Source organism: Watersipora subatra, chromosome 10, assembly GCF_963576615.1.
Source record: "Watersipora subatra chromosome 10, tzWatSuba1.1, whole genome shotgun sequence".
NCBI lineage: Eukaryota > Metazoa > Bryozoa > Gymnolaemata > Cheilostomatida > Watersiporidae > Watersipora > Watersipora subatra.
In genome coordinates, this window is record NC_088717.1 from 34,608,371 (window position 1) to 34,633,763 (window position 25,393).

Here is a 25,393-nt window from a genome sequence, read left to right on the forward strand (position 1 = left end):
GGTCTAAAAATAAAATTGTACCAGAATGGCAAAAATGTTGTTTATGTTGGTACTGACTGATTTTCTGTGCGAAACTTAATAAACCAAAACAAGCAGTGTACATAGTCAGTTACATGTAATAAAGAAACTGAACCCTAGCCTTTATTAAGTTTAGCATATAATAAACTAGTTCTTTCAGACAGAAAAGAATGCGAAGGAGTCCAGAGTGTTATAGTGCTAATACTTATGTAAACCTCCTGATAACGGTTGTTTGAGATGTTCACAGCAATCGGTATACTATGAAGCGAGAAAAACAAATATTATATGTAACAGCTGAATCATTTTATTTATAGTATTTAGAGATGAGATTCAACAGAATCACTAGGATTATATGCGTCTGCAGCTACCTTATTCAGATGGTAAGTAGAATAACTAGCATACAATGCTCTGGTCAACTTTATTAATGCTTCATCAGATATGATTTACTATGTTTCACTCTTATTAAAGAAGTTCTGTTTTAGAAATTCTAACAGTAACAGTTCTGCACGTATCTCTAGTTTAAAACCCATTTTACAGATTACTTTTGAGTTTTTGAAAACATCTATACTTATTTACACAGCAAAGGTTTTGATACCTGAAAAAGATTTGACATTAGAGTACTTTAGAATTGGTAAGATGAAAAAATTACTTTCCAAATAATGATGCAACTCATTCAACACCTTAAGCAAAGCTTTTAACTTGAAGCTCCAAGTGGATGTGCAACTTCATGTGTTGTTGAGTATCTTGTCATTCTCCAATACATTGGCTATAACATACTTTAGTATTAACTTATTTTTTATAGCAATAATAGCAAAGTTACAAACTTATAATATGCATGATGATCCATAATGGCTACCCCAATTAATCTCAATGGTAAGGCTTTTGCTAAAATTTTAATGAGTTATTCTTATGATATGTATGTAGGGCATAAAAGCTAAAACCCAACCATTTACTTCTGCAAATATGTTTGACTATCTGTTTAGCTGATACCTTTAAAACATTTAGTTTTTGAAATCTAAGTTCAGAAGATTTTAAGCCTCAGTGTTGATGGTGAGTAATGGCTAAGTTATCGATATTTAGGCTTGTTATCAATGACCTAAACACATTTTTGTAGACTTTATATATGTCTGTCGTATTGTATGCCCCGAGCCTGGCTCTGAGCGCTGTAACTGGAATTAATGTTTGGATCTCTACAATCAGTGTTGCTACTGTCTGCATCTTCTACACTGCTATAGTAAGTTTAATTTACTATAACATATGCTTTGATGGTGCTTTCTGGTATCAAAAGCTTTAAAAAACTATAGTTGTGAGTGCTAACATTAACAAAAGCAGACAACTTTAAATGGTCAAATATCAAGTAAATGAAACTTTTCAAAACTTTTTGCGGCAGTCACCATTTTTAAAATGCTTTTATTTTGCTTGTTAAGTAATAATTTTTCTTTGTTGACATCTTGAACAGAATCTGTGATAAGAATAACTTTTAATGTATGTTTTCTAAACATATGTATAGAAAACATACTATTTGTATACATATAGTACATGTACTATATGCATACTATACGTATACATATGTATGTTCTTCTTTAGTATAGCTTTTTCTGACAGCCTTGTCGGTATGTATGTATACATGTTGCAGCAAAATTTAATACCGTAAAACTTAATGGATTTATGCATGAATATACATCAATTCAATTCACTAAAGACAGCATGCATTTAAACAATGATGTAAAATTTTGTGAAGTCTAAAATACATGTTGTTGCAAACTACATCAATTAATAACCAATTATTATTTGAAAAACTCATTGATGGCGGCAGTTGCAAATATTCAAATAGATCTTGGCAAAAACCAGTTTTTGTTTTTTGTTGGTTCACATGCTTGCTATGATGGATAATATCAAATAAACTCGGTTCCCACATGCCCATCTAAAATTGAACCATTGTCTCACCATTGTGCGTTTGATAATACAAAATAATATGGCACTTGTGAGTATGTTGCTAAAAGGAATGGTTTATTGAACAGGGAGGTATGAAAGCTGTCATGTGGACAGATACAGTTCAAGCTGTTATCATGTTAGCGGGAGTGATTGCAGTTGTAACAAAAGGATTCCTGACCGTTGGGTGGGATAAGGTTTGGAGAGATGCAGAAGAAAGTGGCCGCCTCAATCTGCTTGTGTAAGTTCATGCATACTTTAACAAAATAATCTTGTCCACGCTTGTTTTGCATTGACTATTCTATTACAAATAAAATGCTACACTAAAAATGTCTGATGATGATGGTGAACAAAAAGTTGCTTTTGCAAATTCTTACTTGACATACTCAAACAATTAGAGATAAAGCTAATGCTTCACATATTCATATATCTTCTGTTATAATTGGCAAGCCAATGACCACTTTACCTTTAGAAAGATAATAACAAACATACTACGGATATTAATGACATCAGCGCTCATATTTTTATTATGAATTAAAGTATCTTTTGCATATTGAACTGTCAATATAATTTTTTAATTTTCACTGTCAGGTGACTAAAACTGTCAATGTGGTGGATTACTCCTGATTGCAGATATCAACTCAGATCGATTACAAGCAGTCATTTACCATTGGCTTACATTATTCTGCATATATTTCACACTCTTCTTAGATAAATTTTATAGCTAGGTTTAGCTTCTTAGATAAATTTTATAGCTAAGTTTAGCTTCTTAGATAAATTTTATAGCTAACTTCCTATAATTTTGCTTACCACCTACCAGCTTTGGTATAACACTCGACGTGGAAACTAGTCTAGTTACATTCAGTGTACATGGCAAAACAATCTTAGACCTTTTTCAACCAGGATGTCAGCCATCAATGATAGACTGGCCTGTTTTAGGATTTCGACATTTGTGTGATCTTTTCTTGCATTGTGATGTTTATGATGTACTTCAGGTGTCTCATTAGCACAGCATGTAGTATTTTGATTTGAGCTTGATGAAATTTTCAGGTCGCTGCACCATATAACAAAGCCGATATAATTAGCTAACAAATTAACAATGTACGATGACTGAAAAAATGGTATTTGTTCATCTATAATTGTTTTCAAAAGAACTTCTTGCGATGTAGACCAAAGCTGACATTTGACCCTAACCCTCTCATACGACAGAACTTTTGGTCACTAGTAGTTGGTCAGGGCGTGTTCTGGATGGGAACCTATGGAGCCAGCCAAGCGCAAGTACAACGCTCTCTCACATTACCATCACTGAAAAAGGCAAAAATGTAAGCAAATTATGCAGTGTTAAACTAAGGTTATAATGTACAACTATGAATGTCATTGATTTTGTCAACTAAAAAAATAAAATTAACAAAAACAATTACTCTTATGTAAGTTGAAGGCAAGTAATTTGCTAGAACTGTTTTATTGCGCAAGTTGCATTTGCATGGCTTATTAAAGCTAATATGAACAGCGGCTTTGAAGAAAAACTTTTTACATATTCTAGTTGCATATAAAATGCGTCTTTAAAACACAGAGTAAGTTTTTGGTGTATGTTTTTATTTTGAAAATATCTAACACAGAATGCTGAGAATTCGAAAGAAAGATTAAAGTCATAGCTTTTAGAACTTCAACAAGATTATTCAGCAGATATAATATAATAAAGTTACTATGATATGGATTTAGTTCAGCTTAATGAAACTAAAGTAACAAGCCACTAGTTAGTAACAATGCTTTGTTGACCACAATATTGTTACAGATGCAAATATAAAGCGAACCAATGCAATAGAAAGCTTTTGTGAATTTACTACTTATATTAATTTTACAATTTGTGAAACTGTGTTTGTTTGCTTTGCTGAGCATAAAGCTGATGCCGGATATCTGTAAATTCCTTTGCTTGACTAAACACCTGTTTATCATGTTCATCGGCAACAAATTTGTAATGTATAAACTTTACTTTTAGTTTTTTTTTCAAAAATGAGATATTTCATGCTTATAAGTTTTTACAAGCTTTTTTCTCAGCAACAAAAAGTCAAATGCATAACCCATTTTTGTATTTGTTTTGATTTTGCTGTTACCACGGTAACAGCAAAATTTATTTTGCTGGGCTTTATTTTCTCCCCTATGGGGTTTGCCAATTATTGTTGTCATGCCATTTTACAGTTCATGCATGCCATGGTCAACTGACTGTATAATTCTTAAGCAATGTTCCTTTGTCTTCTATAGCATTGTTAAATCAATCATCACAACTAACTCACACAAATGTTTAGCAATATTTTTACATAATTCAATGAAAATCTAAAAATGAAGGTTCTTTTTAATCATCAAAAGGTTTCTATAGTTCAAACAAAATAAAATATTTAACTAGCCAAACTTTTAAAAACCCAGAACTGACAAAAGATTGTCTGCTACTTGTAGTAATTCTGATGAGTCTGAGATAAGTTTCGGTTATATACAGTAAAAATAACCAATGCTGTCTGCAGCCTAGCTGATAACCTTTTGTTAGCTCTCAAAGATTTTTGGCGCAAACTATTCGAGACTGACATGATTGCATTGAACCATGCATGCCACACATTGATATTATTCTTGAACAAAATTGTTTTCCATACTTATGAGTTGTTAAATAATGCTAGCTTCTTTTATAAAATAATTTAAAACTGCACTCAATCTGCTCTACTTGGTAGCTGCAAACAAGTGATCAAAATTGAACACGGTCAAACTGCAACTCGACCAACTTTTAAAACATTTTTAGTTTGCCAAAAATAAAAGTTTTTTGAAATTCATTCTAAAAGTAAAATTAAACATGTTACATAATCAACAGGCATATACACCACTTTAATCAGTTAAGTTACCATGCTACCACAATACAAACAATCAAGTTTTATCAATGCGTAGTATGATCTTAATGGTAGTAGTAATCTTAATGGTATGTTTGAGCAGTTAAAAGTGGCTGTAAGTTTGTAGCAATAAATAACTGTTAAGTTGAAACTTGCTGGAAGAACAAGTTACCTTTATAACATTAAATTAAAACTGAAACTTGCTACAATACATGATTTAAGTTATTTTAGGAAGTGAAATGTTTTAATTTATAAAAGTTTGACATTAGGCACTTTTGGCTTGTGAATAAAGCAGTAATTTCCAAGTGATGCCGCAACACATTCAACACCTTAATTGGCATTCTTAACTGAAGATGCAACTTATATGTTATTGAGTGTCTTTTTATTTTTTTCTAAGTAGTTATAGCACACTTTGGCATTACATGTACTTTGTTTATCAAAGCAATTAAATTAAAATTATAAAATTATTATATGCATGAAGATTTGTAACAGCTTCCTCAAGATATCTTCAAATCAGTTTAGTTTTAATTTGTTACTATCATTATATGAAAATAAGGCAACTAGGAACATTATAAGATTGTCCTCATAATATAGAATATAAATCTTTTTTAAAGAAGTTTAGCATAGGATGGAGAAGATGAAACAAAGGCAAAAAAGCATGAAGGAAAACTTTTCACCAAAAAACAAAAAAATTTATATTGTTGTCTGAAGAATGAGATATTTAACAGGCTGCGTACTGAAGGAAAATGTTGTTTTAGAGCTTTATGGATAAACCTACCTCTACTTATGACAAACATCAGCTTAGCTAGTATTGCTGGCATCATCATCTACTCATACTTCCGAGACTGCGACCCTTTGACCTCTGGTGCCATAACTGCAGTTGATCAGGTACAAAGAATTACAGGAATGCGAGTTGTATAATAGCACAATGTGTAAATGTTAAACTAATCATTGCATGTATATTTTACAAGCTTTGAAATTATTGAATTTTTACATTTTAATGCACAGTTCAATTAATCAATAGCTTTTTGTGGGATCTCTTTTTAGCGGTTTGGTATACTCAGCCCCTGCTAGATGTGCATTTGTACAGCTGCTTATCGTCCACTTTAAAACAGATCTTTGAAAACAAAATTGAGACATTCAGATGTATTTAAAGCTATAATGCAGCTAGAAGTTGAATGGAAAACATCCTTAACAATAAACTATAGACCCTTTACCAAATTTTTATTAAAGCTTTTAGATGTTACCAATGTTGCAACTTAATTGAAGTTTGTGTGTTGGGTATTAATTTTTGTTTGATTGCTGATAATAAGTACCCATTACCATTATTATTAATTGGTTTTAGCTGTATCCTTTGTTTGTTATGGAGGTTCTTGGCCATATACCTGGATTTGCTGGTCTGATAGTGGCAGCTGTTTTGTCTGGCTCTCTCAGGTAGGTAAAACACATTCTAACATATTGCTATAAAGTTTTAGCTCAACTTTTAAGAATAAGAGAATAGGTTAAAGTTTTTGGTTAGTAATAGTGGAGGTAGTTGGATAATCTTCATTACTTAAACTAAGTTGTATAGCAGTTCAAAACAAAAGGTTCTTATGTAATTTTTTTATTACTAGCATAAATATTGTAAATTGTTTGCTGTGACCTTTTACTGTTCTACAAAAAAATCAAACTGTTCGGAGTATATATAAGAATATATACAGTGTAAAAATGATTACATTGTATGTATGCATGAAAAACAAGTGCATAAAACAAAGCTTTTTGTGAAGTGCCAACCTTTGCTTGATGAGCATTTTATATATTGTGTCTATTGGCAGACTTCACATTTTTTTTGATAATACCAACCTAATGATAGATCAGTATTTGTCTGCTTGTGTAGTAACAGGTTGGTTTTTTATCTTGCCGGCTCAGTGGTTTACTGGACAGCTTTAATTCTGACTGGTTCAAGAGTCGAACTTGGTGTCTCCTTGTCTCAGGCCAGTAAGGTTTTTTGAGTTTTTAGTAGCTTTGAGAGGCTGAACCATCTTTTTGTCGTTGGTACAGCTGATTGGTTGTGATGGCCCTCTTTGATTCTAAGCCCTGCTATTGCCTGCTCTCTCTTTCACTCTCTCTCACTCTCACTCTCACTCTCACTCTCACTCTCACTCTCACTCTCACTCTCACTCTCACTCTCACTCTCACTCTCACTCTCTTTTTTGTCTCTTTCTCTTTCTCTCTCTTTCTCTCTCTCTTTTTCTCTCTTTCTCTCTTTCTCTCTTTCTCTCTTTCTCTTTTTCTCTCTTTCTCTTTTTCTCTCTCTTTCTCTCTTCTTTTCTTCTTTTCTTTCTCTCTTTCTCTCTCTTTCTCTTTCTCTTGCCATAAGAAGTCATAGCCTCTCTAACACGCATCTGAAAAGAACAATCCACGGGACCTAGAACTGGTGTTGTCAGCCTCTTACTCCTGCAGGCAGATCGTTTGCTCTGCCACTTGTATATTTTTTGGGTTGAGCCTTTTAGTCCAGACCAGCTTAGCTGTAACCTTAGCCCGTTCACCTTAGCGCCAGTTTTACTCTAGCAAATGACCTTCCGTTTTTTCCAGTCATGCAACAACCGACCAGCACCCTTAAAGCTGGGCGATTTGGTCTTGAAAATAACTCAAAATTGGTAGCAGGCTAATTGAGGTGACTGGTTTAAGGGTATCTGTATTCTCTCTGAGCTGCCGAGTTGATCAGAAAGTGTCTCTTGGGGATGGTGTGGCTTCTGGCTTCCCGATAAGTGGACTGCTTTTTTTGTCTTTTATCTTACGGCTTCGGCATTTGCCGTTGAACACCCTTGCCTTGAGAAGTGTGCTGCTCATGAATGCACTCCGATCACGACATTCCACATCTACTTGCTTAATCTTGATGCTAGATGTAACTGCCTTGTCCGATTCTGGTTTGACGAGCTCTAGAACTTAGTCGCTGACTCCTCACTCAAGGCTAGTTAGCATTTTAGCTCCTTTTCTTCACTTACACTCAAGGGACTTAGTTAGTTGAGTATTGTTTAGATAAAAGTATTAAACTCATTTCTCTGAGACTCCATAGTGACAGGTTCAAATGGCTGTGATGTGCTCCGTAAAATAATATTGAAAAGGTTGAAAACTGAAGTTGCTTGTTAACAGTCCAGACTATGATTAACCAATCCACGGTTAACTTTGGAGCTCACCACCTTTTTTGTCTTGGTATTACTCTGCTGGAATTATAAAAACTGGTCTGGCGGCATATTAAGACAAGTCTGCTTCCCATACGCGTCTAGCTTTCTGGTTGTCTGGGTCAGTCAACAGTTGTGCCGAGCAACCACAAGAACCAGTATGTCTTGACTTTGGAGCCTTAGGTAACTGTCCCCAAATGCAGATCTTTTTTTCTTAGGTTTTATTTTTCTGGGCTCTCTTAAAAAGGCCATCCTACTTGGACTTGAGCTAGTGATTTGAGATGACTTAATTAAACTGGCGAGGTGAGGCTGAGACTCAGGGTATCACCAACAATCTATTCAGCAGATATCTTGGTCCACGCTTTTTTCATGGCTGGTGGCAACTCCCACATTCTCTCTCACAAGAGACCACTTGGAGCTACAAAGTTGAGCTGCCATTATTACGGTTGATAGACGCTCTCTAATGTTTAGGGTATTTTGCTTCAAAATGCTCATGCTTCCTAGAGCTCTTTTTTCACCACAAGGGGAGTTTTTAGCAGTTTAACCAGAACTCTGCCGGTTCTTCTAGAGCCAAGGATTTTAGAGATTCCTCTTTGCTACCGATGTAAAAAAACAGTTGCGACTCCTTACTGCTCTGCAACAAACCAATTCACTTAGAATATATAATGCACTATGTACATTTTTAAGTGTGAATATATAAATAGTTACAGTGTATGTACACCTAACAAAAACTACATGAATTGAGCCTTCTCTGTGCTCTGCTATTCTTTGTTTGAAAGGCCAAGTATGTATCGTTGTGCCGGAAAGCTATACCTATTTTCTGGAAACGCCGACTTGGTAGCAGGTCAATATCTTAACTTGGTGCCTCGGTGGTTGGCCTGGTTGTGTTTCCTGGCCAACAGCTGACTGACTGTATTTCTGCCCGGGTCAAGTCAACCCAAGACCGAAACTGCCTGCCTCGGTATCTCTTTGTTTTTGTCTGGCGGTGAAAGGGTCTGGGTAAAGTAAAAAAGGTACAAGAAAGGTACTACACAGAAGCTGCAAAGTAAATTTGTAGGACCGTAGAAAATTGAAAATGCATATAACAACCATATTTATGGCAGGAATTGTGACAAACTTATTAGAGAACATGAAACAAAGCTGAAAAGACATATAAGTAGCTCAAGTAATTGGTGTATAACCCGAAACATATTACAACCAATGGCGCAGCCCTCTAGAACTGGTTATAAAAAACAGAAAAAGTAAAAGAGTTGCCTCCTCAGGAAAGACAACTTCCTAAACATCTTGATAAATGCAATAGTGAAACCCTATTTCTAGTGACACTGTTGAAGAAGCTAGGACTACAGAAAGGGCGGAGAATTCACGGCCAAAACAATCCCCTAGGATGCACCCTAGGCTACAAGACTATGTGATTGAACAAATGTTAACCAATAAAACGCTAGAGATGTCCATGAATAAAATTCCATTCACTGAAATACAATTAATTGCTTCTTAGCAACCTCTTAGTACTAGCCAGACACTTCTACGGGTATCGAAAAATAAACATAATAATCATATCGCCTATTTTACCAAAGAGTACATACTTGTAAGAGAGAACTCTCAGAATAATCTGTAAACTCCTTTAAAAGGGGAGAGTCTACCGTTTGGTACTTTGTATATATATATATTTTATTATTATTTTCAGTAGTACTATTCTCACATTTTATGTTGTATTTTATTTCTTCTTTACTTCTCAACTCTATATACTAGTAACTCATGGGTAGCCAGCCGCATTGTGTACTCGTTACAAACCAAAAGCGCCACGTATATTTCCTGTTTAAGTATTAGCTGTATCTTGTTTTGAGCATTCTCCTAATTGGTTGTTTATAGAAATACTAGATTCTGATTAGTCAATACTGCATCTGTTTTCTTGTTTTCTCATTGGCTATCATTTGATGATTTAGGCCAGCCAATGAGAGTAAAATAAAATGTACATGTATATAATTATAATGAGCTGCTCTGGTAAAATAGAATCAGAATATGCATGAACGCCATGCAATTTCCAATTCTCTCCTTACTTAGTAGGTTATATTGAATTGGCTTTGCACTGCTCTATGCACATGGTGTAGACTCTAAATTATTATAAGATTAGGTTAGGAAAAGTACTCTTGTAGTAGGAATAACCCGATGAGCAGTGGATGGATTGTCCCCCTCATCTTCAACGCTAGTTTTATTGAGCCGTAGGCAAGCATACCCTACTCAATAGTTGGCAAACCGTAGCTGGAGAGGCCCATTTGCTATAGCACTTAGTGCTAGACCATGGCTGGCGTAGCTCCTCTGGTAACGAGTTTTGTGGGCAGAATCTAGCCACTTGCTTGTAGGCAAAACTCTGGCAAGGCTGAATTAGGTCTACCAAAAGACTGGTTAAGTAAACAAGAGATAAAGTTACCACTTTAGCTATAGACAAAGACTCTGCTCAAATTCCCACATACATATTCTACCTGCTGTGAACAAGCTTGTAATTCATAACAGTATCAAAAATATTAAACTACAAAATAATCAAAACTTAACATTAAACATGTTAGCAGAACAATCAAATATTGAATGCCATAACAATATTGATTATATCATTAATATTAGCCGCTGTTAAAATATCCCACTATTGATTTTCAGCACAATCAGCACTGGTCTGAACTCCCTATCAGCGGTAGTTTTAGTCGACCTTATCCAGCCATTCAGAAAACAACCCCTAAGAGACGACCATGCCACTGTCATATCTAAAGTGATAGCAGTGTCATCGGGTCTGGTGGCAGTACTTCTTACCATCATGGTGGCAGAAGTGGATGGTGTACTTCAGGTATGCGCTTTTAATGCTAAATAATTTCTCAAGTAGAGCTAAATTTCACAACCTAAATTTGCTAGAACCAGTCAATCTGTTTCACCATCATACTTAAAGTTGACATTGGCTTACCTACATCAGAGATCTGATTTTAAATAATCTACTCAACCGGCTCCCAAATTTTCTTTTTGTAGATCAAACACAAATTGTTAATAGAGGAGACTAGTATCTATTTAAAGTGGTTGTACTCAGGCATTATATGTTATCAAAATTGAGCCTGGCAAAGTTTAGGTTTTTTTTTGTTTTTTATTGCAATTTCTTTCAGGAAATAAGAAAGTTCATAAAATGTTAATTGAGGAAAATTGACCTTGAAGCATGCAAAGATAGTTCCTTAAGTTTCTAATTGGATGATCACATGGCGTCTATACTGTAATCGGAAATTCAAAGATTGCCAATTGAGTCTGTCATTGGTTGACATGGGCCTGGCTTTGCATATTAAATAAACCATAGTGAGTCTGCACTCATAATTGTTTTTTTTACGAAAGAATTTGTTAACGTTACGGAACATCTTATTATACTCAAGATGATTGTGTAAACTTATAATGAAATTGTGGCATATGATGGAGTGTTGATCTTTTCAAGAGAATGTCATGGGTTTGAAACCAGCGCAAAGCAAACTTTTACAAAGACTTTCATTGTTAATTTAAAGAAATGTTACTTGATCAAAGATTTGTAATATAGTATGTTATCTGTCATTAACCAATATAAATAAGTGTTTTTAGTCACATCGCGGTGTAAATGTTCAAGTTTTAAATTTAAATGTTAATCAATAACAAACAAAATGCAATGAGTTAGTACTTACCCTGGGACACCTATATATTCGCGTCATCTAACATTTTCGCGGAGTCATCCTCTCGCGAAGATTTCATGAGCGAAACTAAACTACCATAACGAACGAGCGAAAACGCGAAATTAAATAGCTTTGTTCACTGATATCTACAATAAAATCGTCACATCAGAAATGCAGGTAACCTTTGTGTGTAGTTGGGCTCATTGGGCAATTTCTGCTAAACTCATAACTAATACGCCGACTGAGCAGCATGGCAAAGCAAATAGAGATAACAAGTTATTTTGGAAAACTGGAAAAGCTAAGACAAATGAGTAAGATGATGGTATTAGTTTAGTCAATGAATTTGTAACTGATGAGGATGAAAGTCTGGTAGGAAAAGTCATAAAATTGAATAATAATCATTGTAGCGATGAATTTTATTACCAACAAAAAAAACAACAATTAACCTTGAGCCATGGCCACCGCGTGCCATAAATACTTGAGATCTAATATTGGTGCCACATCAGTCATGGCGGCAAAGACCTAGACGTCATTGATAGTCCAAGAAACAAATAGCAGCAAGAGATTAAGTTGCATTGTCGATATTTTTAATATAGTTAATAGTTCTAATATAGTTTTAATATTTGATTTGTAAATAAATCAAATATTAAAACAGTTTATGACTAAGAATGCAAAGTTAAATGACACAAGCTTAAAAATTTGGTGCAAAATATTTTTCTTTCAATTAACTAACATCAATTTTTACAAATTTCAAAGTAATTTACTTTTTTTGATATTTTACGCTACTCCACGAAATCAAAACATGTTATATCATAAACAGTGAAACTATTAAAGAAAAGACAAAATTTAGCCAAAATGACCAACAACATTCTTCAAGATGAAATATTATTTTCAGATTTTGCAAAAATTTATGCAAAATTAATTACTTTGTGAAACTTTAGTTGAAATTTAAAAGTTTTTTTTATCATATTGAATCATTTAAACAGCTTTATAAAGTTAATTTTTACTTACTACCAAACATTATTTGTTTGTATAGCCTATTCTCTAGAAATTATGAAATATATTTTGTAAACTTATGTTGTCAATAAGTACATGTCCAACATTTTTTTAATAATTTTAAATGTTGTAAGGAATTTTAGTTTTGCGTCCAAAGTCTAATATGTTACTAATAATATCACAAATAGTTGTTACTTGCACATAAGTAACAAATTAATTTAAAACAGTTGCCCACTAAAATTCCCCTGTGCCACAAGTTCTCATTCATCAAAAACCCTCATTAGAAAAGCTCAATTATTTAGCTGTTTTATACTATTGAAAGTCATTGCCACTGTGAATCATACAACTGAAACTACGATAACTGTCAACATGAACCTTTGCAGATTGCGTTCACCATATTGAGTGTTTGTGGAGGACCAATTCTCGGAGTTTTTTCCCTAGGAATGTTCTTTCCCCAGGCGAATGGAAAAGGTGCAATCTGTGGGTTGCTAATGAGCTTGAGTAAGTAACATCCTGAAAGAGTCTTTTTTTTTTTAAAAGTATGTCAAATAGAAGATTGTGTTATAAACTGACTGAATGATGTAAGAGACGAGCTACATTGTTTTGTTAACTAACCAAACTAACAGTTTTGTTAATGATTGACTTTACAACAATTGAATTACAGTAATGAGTTAGCTGTGCTTCTATTATGAGTAATGGAACTACGGCTGGTTAGTTCTCACGACTTCAGATCAAATTACACCCAAACTTTTTATTCTGTTTAAAGCAAAGTTACCAATACTGCTTTTTATTTCCTTTAAATATATCAATATATAGCAGAGTATAAAACAGAAGTTTACAATGGTAAAATTACTAACGATTCTTTTTTATGATTTCTCATGATTTCTTATGCAAACATCATGAGTTACAGAAGTTAACACAGAGTACGAGCTGATATTGTAGATTAAAATGGCTAAAACTAAGACTGTTTGAGTGACTTGTGTTAACTTTGAATTTTATTTTCAACATTTCTTGACCTGTTTATTGTTTCAGTTATAACTGCATGGTTTGGATTTGGAGCTCAATTTAACAAACAACATGAATATAAATATCCAACATCTACTGAGGGATGCAATTGGAGGAACTCATCATTTCTATACAACAATACAGAAATAATTTATAACACCACCACCATAGAACCACATATTAATAGCAATCTTGGGTAAGCTTTCAATTCTTTTAAACCTATTCAAACATTTTAATATTACCAACTCTTGTTATTACATTCAAGCTAGGTAATCTAATTACTTGTATTTTTGCAAGGTGCAACAATTTACACTCATTTAAGTTTAAAGTCCCGAATTTCAACCTATTCAACAACAAAAACCGTAATGAACAGCCCTGTTTCTGCTTTTCAAATAGACTGCATTACTAATGATTTTGTTGTCAGCATTAGGCTGACAATATAAACTAATCAGCAAACATAAATCAAATAGAAGTCAACAAATATAAAAAAATTGAATTGGTGAGCGCATCAATTGCAACATTAAGGTGTCTATTAACCTATGTATGGTTAGATTTCTATTTTATTGGTAAGATACATGCAATTTCATTAAAAATCATACCTTCCATTTAGTTCAATTAAAGAATGATAACCTGCCAGTATATACTCAAAGCATTCTGTCACACAACTTGATGTAAATTATGACAAAACCAGAAGTTTCTATGAGCAATGTTGCTAGGTAGCTTACACCACATGTTATAATACGAGGAACCCAGCAATCTTTATGAGTAATAATAGTAACAGGAGTGCAGCGGGCTTATTAGTGAAGTAGGCCTTCTATAAAATGTGCCAGGCTAAAACAAAATAAGCTAAAACGTCAATTGTTGTAACAATGGGCTGAACAAAATGCTATTTTTAAAAATCATATTGTGATTTTTCAACAATACAGGTACAAATACAAAAAAACACTCAAATTCGTAAAACTACAGTTCTAATTTTGACAATAAATAGCTGATTTAAAAAGCATCATGAGTTAAGAAGACAAGAATGCAGAGAGGTAACAGTTGAACAATTTGTTATAAAAATGGTCTAAGATGTTGCTAAACATTATACGTGTGCAAATACAACTCAGTAAGTTTAGATACATTAACATTTCATGATCAAGTCGCTATTCATAATATGCACAGTGCAAACTAGCTGATTAAAATGTTTCGTCATTAAATTTAATTTAGGTTAATATGATTTTTTCAATTTTATTGAACTTTAATTTTTTAACATCAATTTTTCTTCATCAAAATTTTCAAATTTTGAAGGTTTCAAATTATTCTGCAAACAGACATAACATAGAACTTTACTGTGCAGCCTTTTAAAGAAAAATTAATTTTAGTTGCAAACCTGTTTAACTGCCACTTCAATTTAAAAAGACATAACTCATTTTTTAATATTGTTGAAATTTTGTAGCATTTGTTTTGTGATGCAAAATGAATCATCAGTTTCTATGCTTTGTTAGTTTTTTTACCTGTTAAGCCATTGCTGCTGCTGATTGCTGCTGATAAATTCTACCTAGCTTTTTTGATGAATTGATAATCAAGAAAAATGCCATAGATGCAAAGAGTAAAAAAATTTCAAAACAAATTCTGCTAATCCGCTTCAAATACTTTTTAAGCATGAGAGTTTCTCAATGGAAAAATGCACTCAAAAATTGAAAATATGTAAAAAAGCATTTGTTGTTCAGTGAAAACTTTTAAACTTCAAGACAGCTTGCAAATAAAAAAGCTTACATTGTAGTAATCTACTTACAAGCTTATACAATTAATTTTTTTTAATTAGAAACAACATCCAAAACAACAAAAACTAGGCCTTTATAAGTTTGTAAAAATTGCTACTTGCTTTTTGAAAGGCTAACCAGCTAGTTTATCAAACGTGGATTTGATCAGTATTATATTAGAGTAAACTAGTTAAAGGGTGATATAAGCACTGGCCACACACAAAAAACATATGCATTACAAAACAGTGCAATGCTTTCAACACTTTTAGTATAAATGTTACCACCTTAATGCGTAAAATAAAAACTACAACAAACACAAGAAATAAATATTGCTACATGTAGGCATCAGAAAACACTAATACACCAAATATTCTCCATATCAGTCATGCAAACTCATGAAAACATTTTCGACAGCACATTTGATTCACAATTATAACTCTTCGTCACTCTTCGTCACTCTTCGTCACTCTTCGTCACTCTTCGTCACTCTTCGTCACTCTTCGTCACTCTTCGTCACTCTTCGTCACTCTTCGTCACTCTTCGTCACTCTTCGTCACTCTTCGTCACTCTTCGTCACTCTTCGTCACTCTTCGTCACTCTTCGTCACTCTTCGTCACTCTTCGTCACTCTTCGTCACTCTTCGTCACTCTTCGTCACTCTTCGTCACTCTTCGTCACTCTTCGTCACTCTTCGTCACTCTTCGTCACTCTTCGTCACTCTTCGTCACTCTTCGTCACTCTTCGTCACTCTTCGTCACTCTTCGTCACTCTTCGTCACTCTTCGTCACTCTTCGTCACTCTTCGTCACTCTTCGTCACTCTTCGTCACTCTTCGTCACTCTTCGTCAATCTTCGTCACTCTTCGTCACTCTTCGTCACTCTTCGTCACTCTTCGTCACTCTTCGTCACTCTTCGTCACTCTTCGTCACTCTTCGTCACTCTTCGTCACTCTTCGTCCCTCTTCGTCACTCTTCGTCACTCTTTGTCACACTTCATCACACTTATAATTAACACCAGAATCTACTTCCACACCATAATCATTCTATTGCTGTGAAATGCTATCAACTACATATTATGGTACATGCTGGCTATGTACCTAGTGCACTTACCGGTCTCATCAACTTTTTTACTGGGTCCATCACTAACCCCTGTTACTATGGCTGACATACATTTCAAATTCACAGACTTAACATGAATGATCTCAATCATTGTGTATAGATTTTTACAGCACTATGCCTGTGTTTCTTTGGGGCAGTTGTAAAGTCTAGATATTTTTAATAAAATAACATATTATAATATTTTGTTGTTTCCTAAGTTATCATATCAAATATTTTATTGACAGATTGTGATGATATTTATTTGTTCGTTCAATGAATGCACTTCGCAATTCAATATATCATTGATGGACATAAATAAATGTTTAAATAGTAAATGTTTCAGTTAATTAACAATGAATTTAATGGTATAATCTTAAACAAACTAGATGTGTCAGATGACAGTTGAACCGATAGACTCTGCTCCATAAATACTCTTAAAGGGCCTATTGCAAAATAATACACAGTTTTATTTTGCTCATTAGCCAAGTGACCAGCCTATTTGGTTGACCAACAAAATTTTCAAATATTAATAATATATTTAATGGTTGAAGACACGAGTCTTATGCCATCCAGCACAAACTTTTGACAGTATTTTGATTATAATCGTAAGTGCTAACCTAAGGCCTAATAACCTTGCAATGTAACTTTTTTCAAAATTTTACTCCTTGAAATTGTTGCATGTAAACATCAACAAAGACTAATAAATATGCCTTTTTAATAAATAATAGTTTTATTGTAACTCTGGTAACTTGTGTAGTCATACTGTTGTATCTGAGTCTGAGTAATTGCAGCATATCTCTATGTGTTTGGTTTTTGCTAAAAATTATCTTTGATCTCAGCTTGATTATTTTTAATAAACTATCGTTGGCTATATTGATTAAATTTGCTATGATATGTTCTATTAAGAAATTGTAGCTGATCATTTATTATCAATATCCTGCCTTTGTCACCTTACAAGCCAACAACTATGCTAAATGTTGCATACTTGTTTTTGAAGCATGATTCTCTGCTTTCCACTAATGAACAACAAGCTACTTATAATTATCATTATCATTCAGAATCATTTTGATGTGATCCTAACTTATAGCCTAATTTCCATACTCTCACCAATTTTTACAGCAGCGACAGTTTTGTCATTATGCGTTGTTGTATGGCAGTGTAGGATCATGACCATATACTTGAGAACTCACAGGAACAATTATAGTCTTTTGTTTAAACTAGTGAGAAGTATTTACTACTCACACTCTGTATATGCCTAAACTCTCACCTTCTTGCCATTAACTGTGTTCCATTTTCCATTGGCAGTGAGAACTTACATTTGCCATATTTCATTGAACATTTGTATGACGTTGTGGACAATTGTGCCTACTTTAGTCGACGTCTGCCAGTTGAATCAGCAAACATCTTCAGTCTATCTGTCTGTTTGTTTATTTTAAATTATGAACGTGTATGGAAGTGCTGTCTTGAGTGGCTGTCACAGTTTAATGTTTTATTGCCTTACTCTGCTGCACAGGTGGTTAATGCTCATTACCAGACTGACAAGTCATTTTTTGCTTACCTTAATAGTTTCAGCGAAACTGGATCTATTACTATTAAAAACATTTTATAGTTGAGTTGCCATTTATACTTGTAAACCTGCTGTGAACCAAAACTTCATAAGCGATTTTAAATAAGGTTGATATATAATACTCACAGGTTTCAGTAAATTTGATAAATGAATGTAAACTAACTGTTTATTTTCAAAATGTTTACTTACTCTGACTACTCAACTAATCAATATGATTCTTTCTAAAGTCTGTCAATAGTGCAGTTGCTTGTAGACAGCAAAGGCAGCGTCTGATGGTAATAATGGTACATAGTTATTTTAATTAACCATTTAGTATCAAGTTTTGGAAGAGCTAAGACTTTTTTAATCAGTAGCTAAAGTCTTCTCAGTTACTGCTTATAAAGAAGTATTATAAGTAAAATAAAGTCAACACTATTACAATAGGGCTGAATAGTTTTGTGATCATAAAAACCAATTGATCAAAAAATGTTTAAATAAAAACTCTAGTTTAGCTGGTTTTAATTGTTTGGTAAACAACTCTTCACAAGCACTGCTATGCAATATGATAAGCCAATAGCTGATACATAATAAGCCAATAAAGGTAAGTGTTAATATAACAAAACATACAAGATAACAAAGACAGTGCATTATGTAAACTTATGTGAAATATGCCTAGCACATGTGCATCAGCATTATCTAGTTGCTGAATAAAACATTTCAAGGTGTAAAACTAGATTTTCCACTAGTAACTGGTTAGTTAAGCAACTGCTTCTTAATTCAGTTAAACTACATGACAATATTTATTTTAAAAATCTGTGTGTACAAAATATCTGAATTGTTTTACATCCTGATGGTATTACTTGCAAATGTGGAGCTTTAGGTTATAATTATCTTTTATGTTTTACAGATGGAACAGCACAAACAACTACATGTACAGCATATCTTACCATTATCTAATGCCCCTAGCTTGTGTTGTGTGCACTATGTTTGGTCTACCTGTTAGTTTGCTTACCGGTGAGTATACTTACCAAATATCTTGATTTTCTCTTCTCTTGGTAGTTATTGAAACTTCAACCTCAATGAACCGTTTACTCACAGCGCACTAATTAACATAATTAAATTGTGCTTATTTTATAGGCAGCGCGATTGCATGAAGTTGAACATTGAACTATTTTTAGCATCAATACAATATATATGACATGCAAGTGTAGATGTTTATAACTTGCTGAGCAAGTCAACTTTTGAACCCACTTTTACTTCACATTTGATTTTTTGGCTTGTTTTGCAAGCTTCATTGAAACCAACAAGCTTTTTGGTCTGTAAGACTAGACCTAATAACTGATACTGTACAAAAGCATATCTTCCTGATCAAAGATTCGGGTAATTTAGGGAACTTCTTGAAACACGTAGTTTGTTAAATATTTTTGAATGCCTTAAATGTACAGTATTCTGTTTGAGTTATTGAGATTGAGTTTGAGGCATTTGAGATAAACAATAAGTTTGTGTCTAATGATTAGACCTCTGCGTCTGAACCAAATATAGTAAAATGTCTGACTACTTTCAATTAGGTCGATTGCATTTAAAAGACTGCTAACTGTTCTCACAATTTTTTTTAGCAATTTTGTGGCTTTTAAATTATGTTCTGGCTATTTGCTTAGTTTGCAGAACTGAAGGTCCAATTTGTAAGCGAGTAGTACCACAATTTTTTTGTCATGTTAAAACAAATCTAAAATATATTGCAGGTGGATGTGGAATAGAAGGAGCTGACCCAATGCTCATATCTCCACCAATCCGTCGAATTTGTTGTGGCCTCTCCAAAAAGTACTTGGATGAAACTTCCGATTTTGACACAATAGAAATACGAATGGTAATACAATTTCATCATATACATTCTAACTTGAGTCTAAATTTGTGTAATTCTGGTGCTTTATTAGCACTTGTGAAAAAATCACCACTTTCTATAATAAACCGATATACTGGTTGATCCTTGAGCATTTTCTAATCGTATAGGTAACAGAATAATCTAAAATCTAGTTCAGAGGAAAATAGGTAAAATAAAAATTAGCACAGTAAAAAAGCATATGCAGAGCTTAGTCACTTGTTTTGAACCAAAAATGTTTACGAACCTGTTTAGAACACAAAAATAAAATTATATAAATGTTTCAACTAATAACTAACAGTGTTCCAGCTAACAACTTAAAATATAAATTTTGTGCTGACACACTTGTATAGTTTTATGCAAAGGAGATTTTGCTAACTTGACTAGAAAGGTCCGTAGCAGGTACCATGGCAGGTACATAAAATATCCGGGATTGAACTAACTTAGTCTCTAGCAACCAGTAACCAAAGACTTTAGTTGAAGACTCGTTTAATGAATAATAATTCATTTTAGCAATTGATATTCTATGGAAATGTACCATGAGCAAGTTTTAATTTGCTAAATGAACTATGTAGTTTTTTTTAAATCAGTGGATAATAGGAAAAAATATTTTAGGTATATTCTGGTTTTTAAACTTTTGCAATTAAAGTACTAGGCACCGTCAAGATACAACTTTAATCCATTCCAGGGTTAATATAACATGGTACAACATTATATGAAAGGGTATAGAAACCATAGTAATTATAACATGCATGGATCGCCTAGTAGAAATCATCAAAATTTTATATAACTACTGTACATATTAAAAAGTAGTAATAAAATAGTATGGTAACCTTAGTAACTATAGTTACCTAAAGTAATTATATTGTGTTTAGTGCATTTATTTGTTATGACCTGCATTAAAATGGAATGTGGCTATGTGCAGTACATACCATAGAGAGTTCTCACCTTGGACATATGTACGTATAACATAAACTTCAAACTCACTTTAAATAAGTTTGACATAATAGACACACACTTAAAGCTAAGGGTTAATATGTATTTTTTACAGTTATTTTGAATTTAAACTTTTTATCACTAAAATTTTACCAAATATTAGTTTCAGGCTTTGTTTCAATATAATTTTAGCCGCTTTAATTAAAGCATTTATCAACCTAATCTGGCAAGCAAGCCCAAATATGCTGCTTTCATAATGAAGTGGATTTTTGTTAGCAGTTTAAGAGAAGTTGTCTGACCGCTGACCTCCTGCTTGAAGGAATCATCACTCCAACCTAGCTATTATCGTTTCACACATGATATTTGCCGAACTAAGAGTTATGAAAATATTTTCAGTAAACAGCATTTCAGTGTCTTTGTTATTTTGACATATGTAATAAGCACACCGGCTGCCAAACTTGAACTACGTCAAAAATTTCGTTGAATTCGTATGGTGAAATAAAACTCGTATAGTGAGGTGAGAAAAACATGTTCCACTTTATAAGGTGACAAAGTCATATATCATGATAATCATATCCTGAGGAAGCACTCACTGTACATCAAAAAGAGTTTCATGAGAAAAATCTGAATTTTATGAAGTCGTTGATTTTGATTGATAATTTTTGGTCTTGTTTTTGGTTGATGCAGCACTGAGCAATGCAGCACTAAATATTATATTAATAAGCTGTTTATTTCTATGAACTTTTGTAGCCTCCAACTAGAGCCAATCAAAACTTTTCTTCATCATACACAAATACATGCATACATTTTACATACTGTACTTTAGGAGAAAAGCTCTCAAGGAGTGGTGCTGAGATCAGCTAGAGATCTGACAGAAGAAAAAGAATCCAAGTTTGAAGCTGATGACACTGAATAAAATTTCCATAGAAATGCTTCAAAATGTCTGCACACTGCAAATACCTTGGTTTTGCTGAAATTTACACCTAATAATATCGTAGATGCATTAATCAACATCTTGAAAGAACTTTTACAAAGCTGTGTTTCAGAGTTTGTCAGCTTTTTATTACTTTATAAGATGTATTAACTTTTTTGGCATTCAACTAATATTTTGTTATCTTATCTTGCTGATTCCCTTCTCAAACCAAACAAACCAAAATCTATTTAAAATCTTTGTTCTTAATATGCACCATTAAAGCTATTTTATTCAGCTAGCAAAAGGTTATATCAAATCTTTATAAATTTAAAACTAGTACGAGTTTTAATGCTATATTAACTAAGCTTAAAATATATAATCATTTCAATTCTGGAAGCACATTGAAAGAACACCACAATAAAACTCAGTCAGCCAAAAACTATCTTGGAAAGAATTGTAACAATGCTAAACAAATCATAAGTTTTAAAAGTAAAACAGTCAATTTTAATGAAAAAAGAGTAAATTAGTAAAAACAGAATAGCGTATGTTATCTTAAAAAAAGTTTGAAACTTTGAAAATGATTTTTAAAATTTAAAGATTACATTGCTGATAAGTTCCAAGTCTTTATTATGTGTATCTAAATTGCAAGTTTTTGAGTTGAACATTTTGAAGGGAACTATTAATTTAAAAGAACAATAATTCCAGCTAATTGTTCGTTTTTATACTGTAATTTCTTCCAAGTTGACGGTAGCACCATCTAAACTACTTCTACTTGTCAGACGCTACCTAACTGCTCGTTTATTCCAGTGTCACAGATCTGAATGCTTGGTAATAAAACTATATGTTTGACAAACTTGATCACTACCGAAAGAGTACAACGCAAATATAGATATAAAAACAAACGGTTAAACTGTTGAAGCAAAAGTCACACATATACACATATGTATAGACAAACAAAGTTTAGTAGATTAGCGGTGCCAAAGCACAAAACAGTTATGTCAAAATCTAATTCATAAAAGGCCAAATAATTAATCTAGTCATTATCTGACTGTCAGGTCATTCGAGTGTTAATTAAAAAGGAATGCATGAAACCAAATGAACCTAATTGAATCTACTAAACAACTAACAAATACATTCTAAACTGATCAAATAAGTAACTTGATATTAAATTTTTTTATTATTAATTATTATCAGACACGACAGAAGATTTGGCTTCAGAAAAATCTTCAATAACTTGAAAATTAAATCATTCAAGGCCCCGCCGGTAGACTAATATGGTTGTTTTTGCCAAAGAAAGCTGAATTTATTTCAAAGAAGTGAACACTGATGTAAATTTTTCTACACAATATTTAAAGCTATTTTTATGCGCATGTTTCTAAAGGCATTGGCCGAGTTCCTCTACCTACATAATCAGTTTAGAGATTTCTAAGTACTCTAACTTTTGTCACTTCGGTGGCATTGCATATAGCTCCTGAATGAGGCTTGGCCTCCCATTGATAGTAAGACTGGCTCGACAGCCAACCTTAAATCAACCAAAAGGGAGAGGGGAGGTTTGGAGGAGGGGGTGGGTGCAATAACGGTTACACCGCCGGTCAAATTTGGCCCTTACTTCCTCCTTTTAGTTTGACGCAAGTGCACTGAAGCTTTTGATATTAGACTTACTTTTTGACCTTGTCTAGACACAGCGCAATACGCTTCAGCTGCCTTAGAACACAATAGAATAAGTATCTCCCTATGAGCAAGCCTGTTAATAAGACTGTGATGGATATAAAATGTAATTACCGATTTGAAAAATAGCAACCGAGAATCGATGTACATTCACAGCAACCGCTCAACAAAACTATTTTGAACCAACTGTACAGTTGGTTCAAAATGGTTCTAGATCTATTAAACCCAGGGGAGGTTTAGTAGATTCCAAAACCCAAGCCCAGTTGGAGGTCAATTAGGTGAGCCTATTTGTAACCATTTCAAGCAATAAAATTTCTAACTGACTGGCCAGGTAAGATGAATAATTCCCAGGTTAAGGAAAAAAAAGGTAAGTTTTTTTTACAGAGATTGAGTCTGATAAGCCAAAAACAATCAAAACAACAAAATCTCATAAACAGGTTAATTACAGTTTACAAGTGGTTTTTAAATTAATTTATTTATTAAAAAATAATTAATGGTAAATTCAATTCAATTAAATAAAAGTAATGAAATAAAACCAGTAGTTGCAAAATATAATTATTACACGCTAGACAACAGTGTAGAGAAATGCATAAATAAGCCCATACAAAAACTTTCCAATAAGAAACAAAAAAAACTAAATAATATACAATAGTATTCCAGTATCACCATAGTAATTTATTAGATGGTTGCAAGATATGGCTTAATCATCGCATCATATCCTGTTCATAAAGAAAGAACAAAACTCTAATTCAATAATTTTCCTATAAACACTAGGTGGTTCATAAAGCCCCCTCCACCTTTAGTGCCTTGGTTGCTACTACTATTTTCTTGTAAAGCACAGTGACATGTGATAAGTTTTGGCATAATTATTCTCAAATTTAAGGTGGTAACTTAGGATAGTGTTAGAGTGCCAGTTTACCAAACTGAGCATCATTTGTTAGAGTCCTGTATGAAGCAACCACGATTCACGCTACTAACCCTGCCTTTTGACATATGGATGTATATAGTGTGACACACCGAAATACACTGCTTTTGTACTAATAAACATTTCAAATAAGCTGTTTTAAAAAAAAGTGTAGTGATACTTTCTTATTACTTGTTTAGAAACCAAAGTTATAAATACATATGTACACTGTGAAGGAATTGGAATTTTTTTTTCATGATGCACCTCACCGCGTGTCGATCAACATCAAACTAGTGTTCAAGATACATATAGGTGTTTTTGCATAAAAAAGTATATCACAGTCACCAATATATATAGCAAAGAGCCTTGCTCTTAGCTCTTACAGGTTACCTTGTTTACTAGCACAAGTTTGCCCTTTTACCAGTCAAAAGTCAGCTTGCAAGAGCCAACTGTCACTGGTAGAAGGGTGAAGTCAAGAGGTGGTTCAAAAGAGGGCCAAGAATCAGCTTGTTCAGACTAAGAGTTAGCTTGTAAAAGGTCTCAGCTCACAGGCCACTCAGCTTCCACCACATTTTCTTCTATTGGGAGCACCATTTTTAAATCAGAAACCTGATAGGGAAAACAGCAGAGCCCAGATCTTGGGGTGCTAGACTCCTTATTTGAGACAACAAACTCTCTGCTGCACTCGTTTTCTTTTGGCAACGTCAAGATAATCTTGGGTAGCAGATAGCAGGTAGTGGGGCACAACTTGGTTTGCTTCCTTTCAGTTACTGGCATCCTGAAACAGCTATCTGACTCTTTTTCTGTTGTCCGTGTTCTAGATTTGATCTTTTGCGGGTTAGCATCAACCAATATGACCGAAGCTCTGAACTCTAACCATTTAATGAGAATGGCTTTAGCTACCGGGGCAGAAATACATGGCTCTTGGTTAATCTCAGTCTCCTTGGTGATGCTGGCTGGTTCCTGGATAAAGTAGATCAGTTTTCTAGCCAAGTAAGCTGAGGTTTGGGTTAAACAGTTTTTTTGCTCAGTACTCTATTCTGGGCAGGAT

The 25,393-nt window shown here is 33.6% G+C and overlaps 1 protein-coding gene across 1 annotated transcript in view; it reads left to right on the top strand.

Moving 5' to 3' along the window:
- LOC137405992 (sodium-coupled monocarboxylate transporter 2-like) overlaps positions 1–22,373 on the top strand; it is a 28,045-nt gene extending 5,672 nt beyond the window's left edge. Inside the window, exons 4-15 of the mRNA XM_068092488.1 lie at positions 333–398; positions 1,133–1,252; positions 2,040–2,191; positions 3,120–3,272; positions 5,582–5,711; positions 6,169–6,257; positions 10,640–10,823; positions 13,035–13,152; positions 13,684–13,852; positions 18,950–19,056; positions 19,785–19,909; positions 21,684–22,373. Of these exons, the coding sequence (XP_067948589.1) occupies positions 333–398; positions 1,133–1,252; positions 2,040–2,191; positions 3,120–3,272; positions 5,582–5,711; positions 6,169–6,257; positions 10,640–10,823; positions 13,035–13,152; positions 13,684–13,852; positions 18,950–19,056; positions 19,785–19,909; positions 21,684–21,773 (1,503 nt within the window). The 3' untranslated portion in view covers positions 21,774–22,373. The remainder of the gene's footprint in view (positions 1–332; positions 399–1,132; positions 1,253–2,039; positions 2,192–3,119; positions 3,273–5,581; positions 5,712–6,168; positions 6,258–10,639; positions 10,824–13,034; positions 13,153–13,683; positions 13,853–18,949; positions 19,057–19,784; positions 19,910–21,683) is intronic.
- The last annotated feature ends 3,020 nt before the right edge of the window (positions 22,374–25,393 follow it).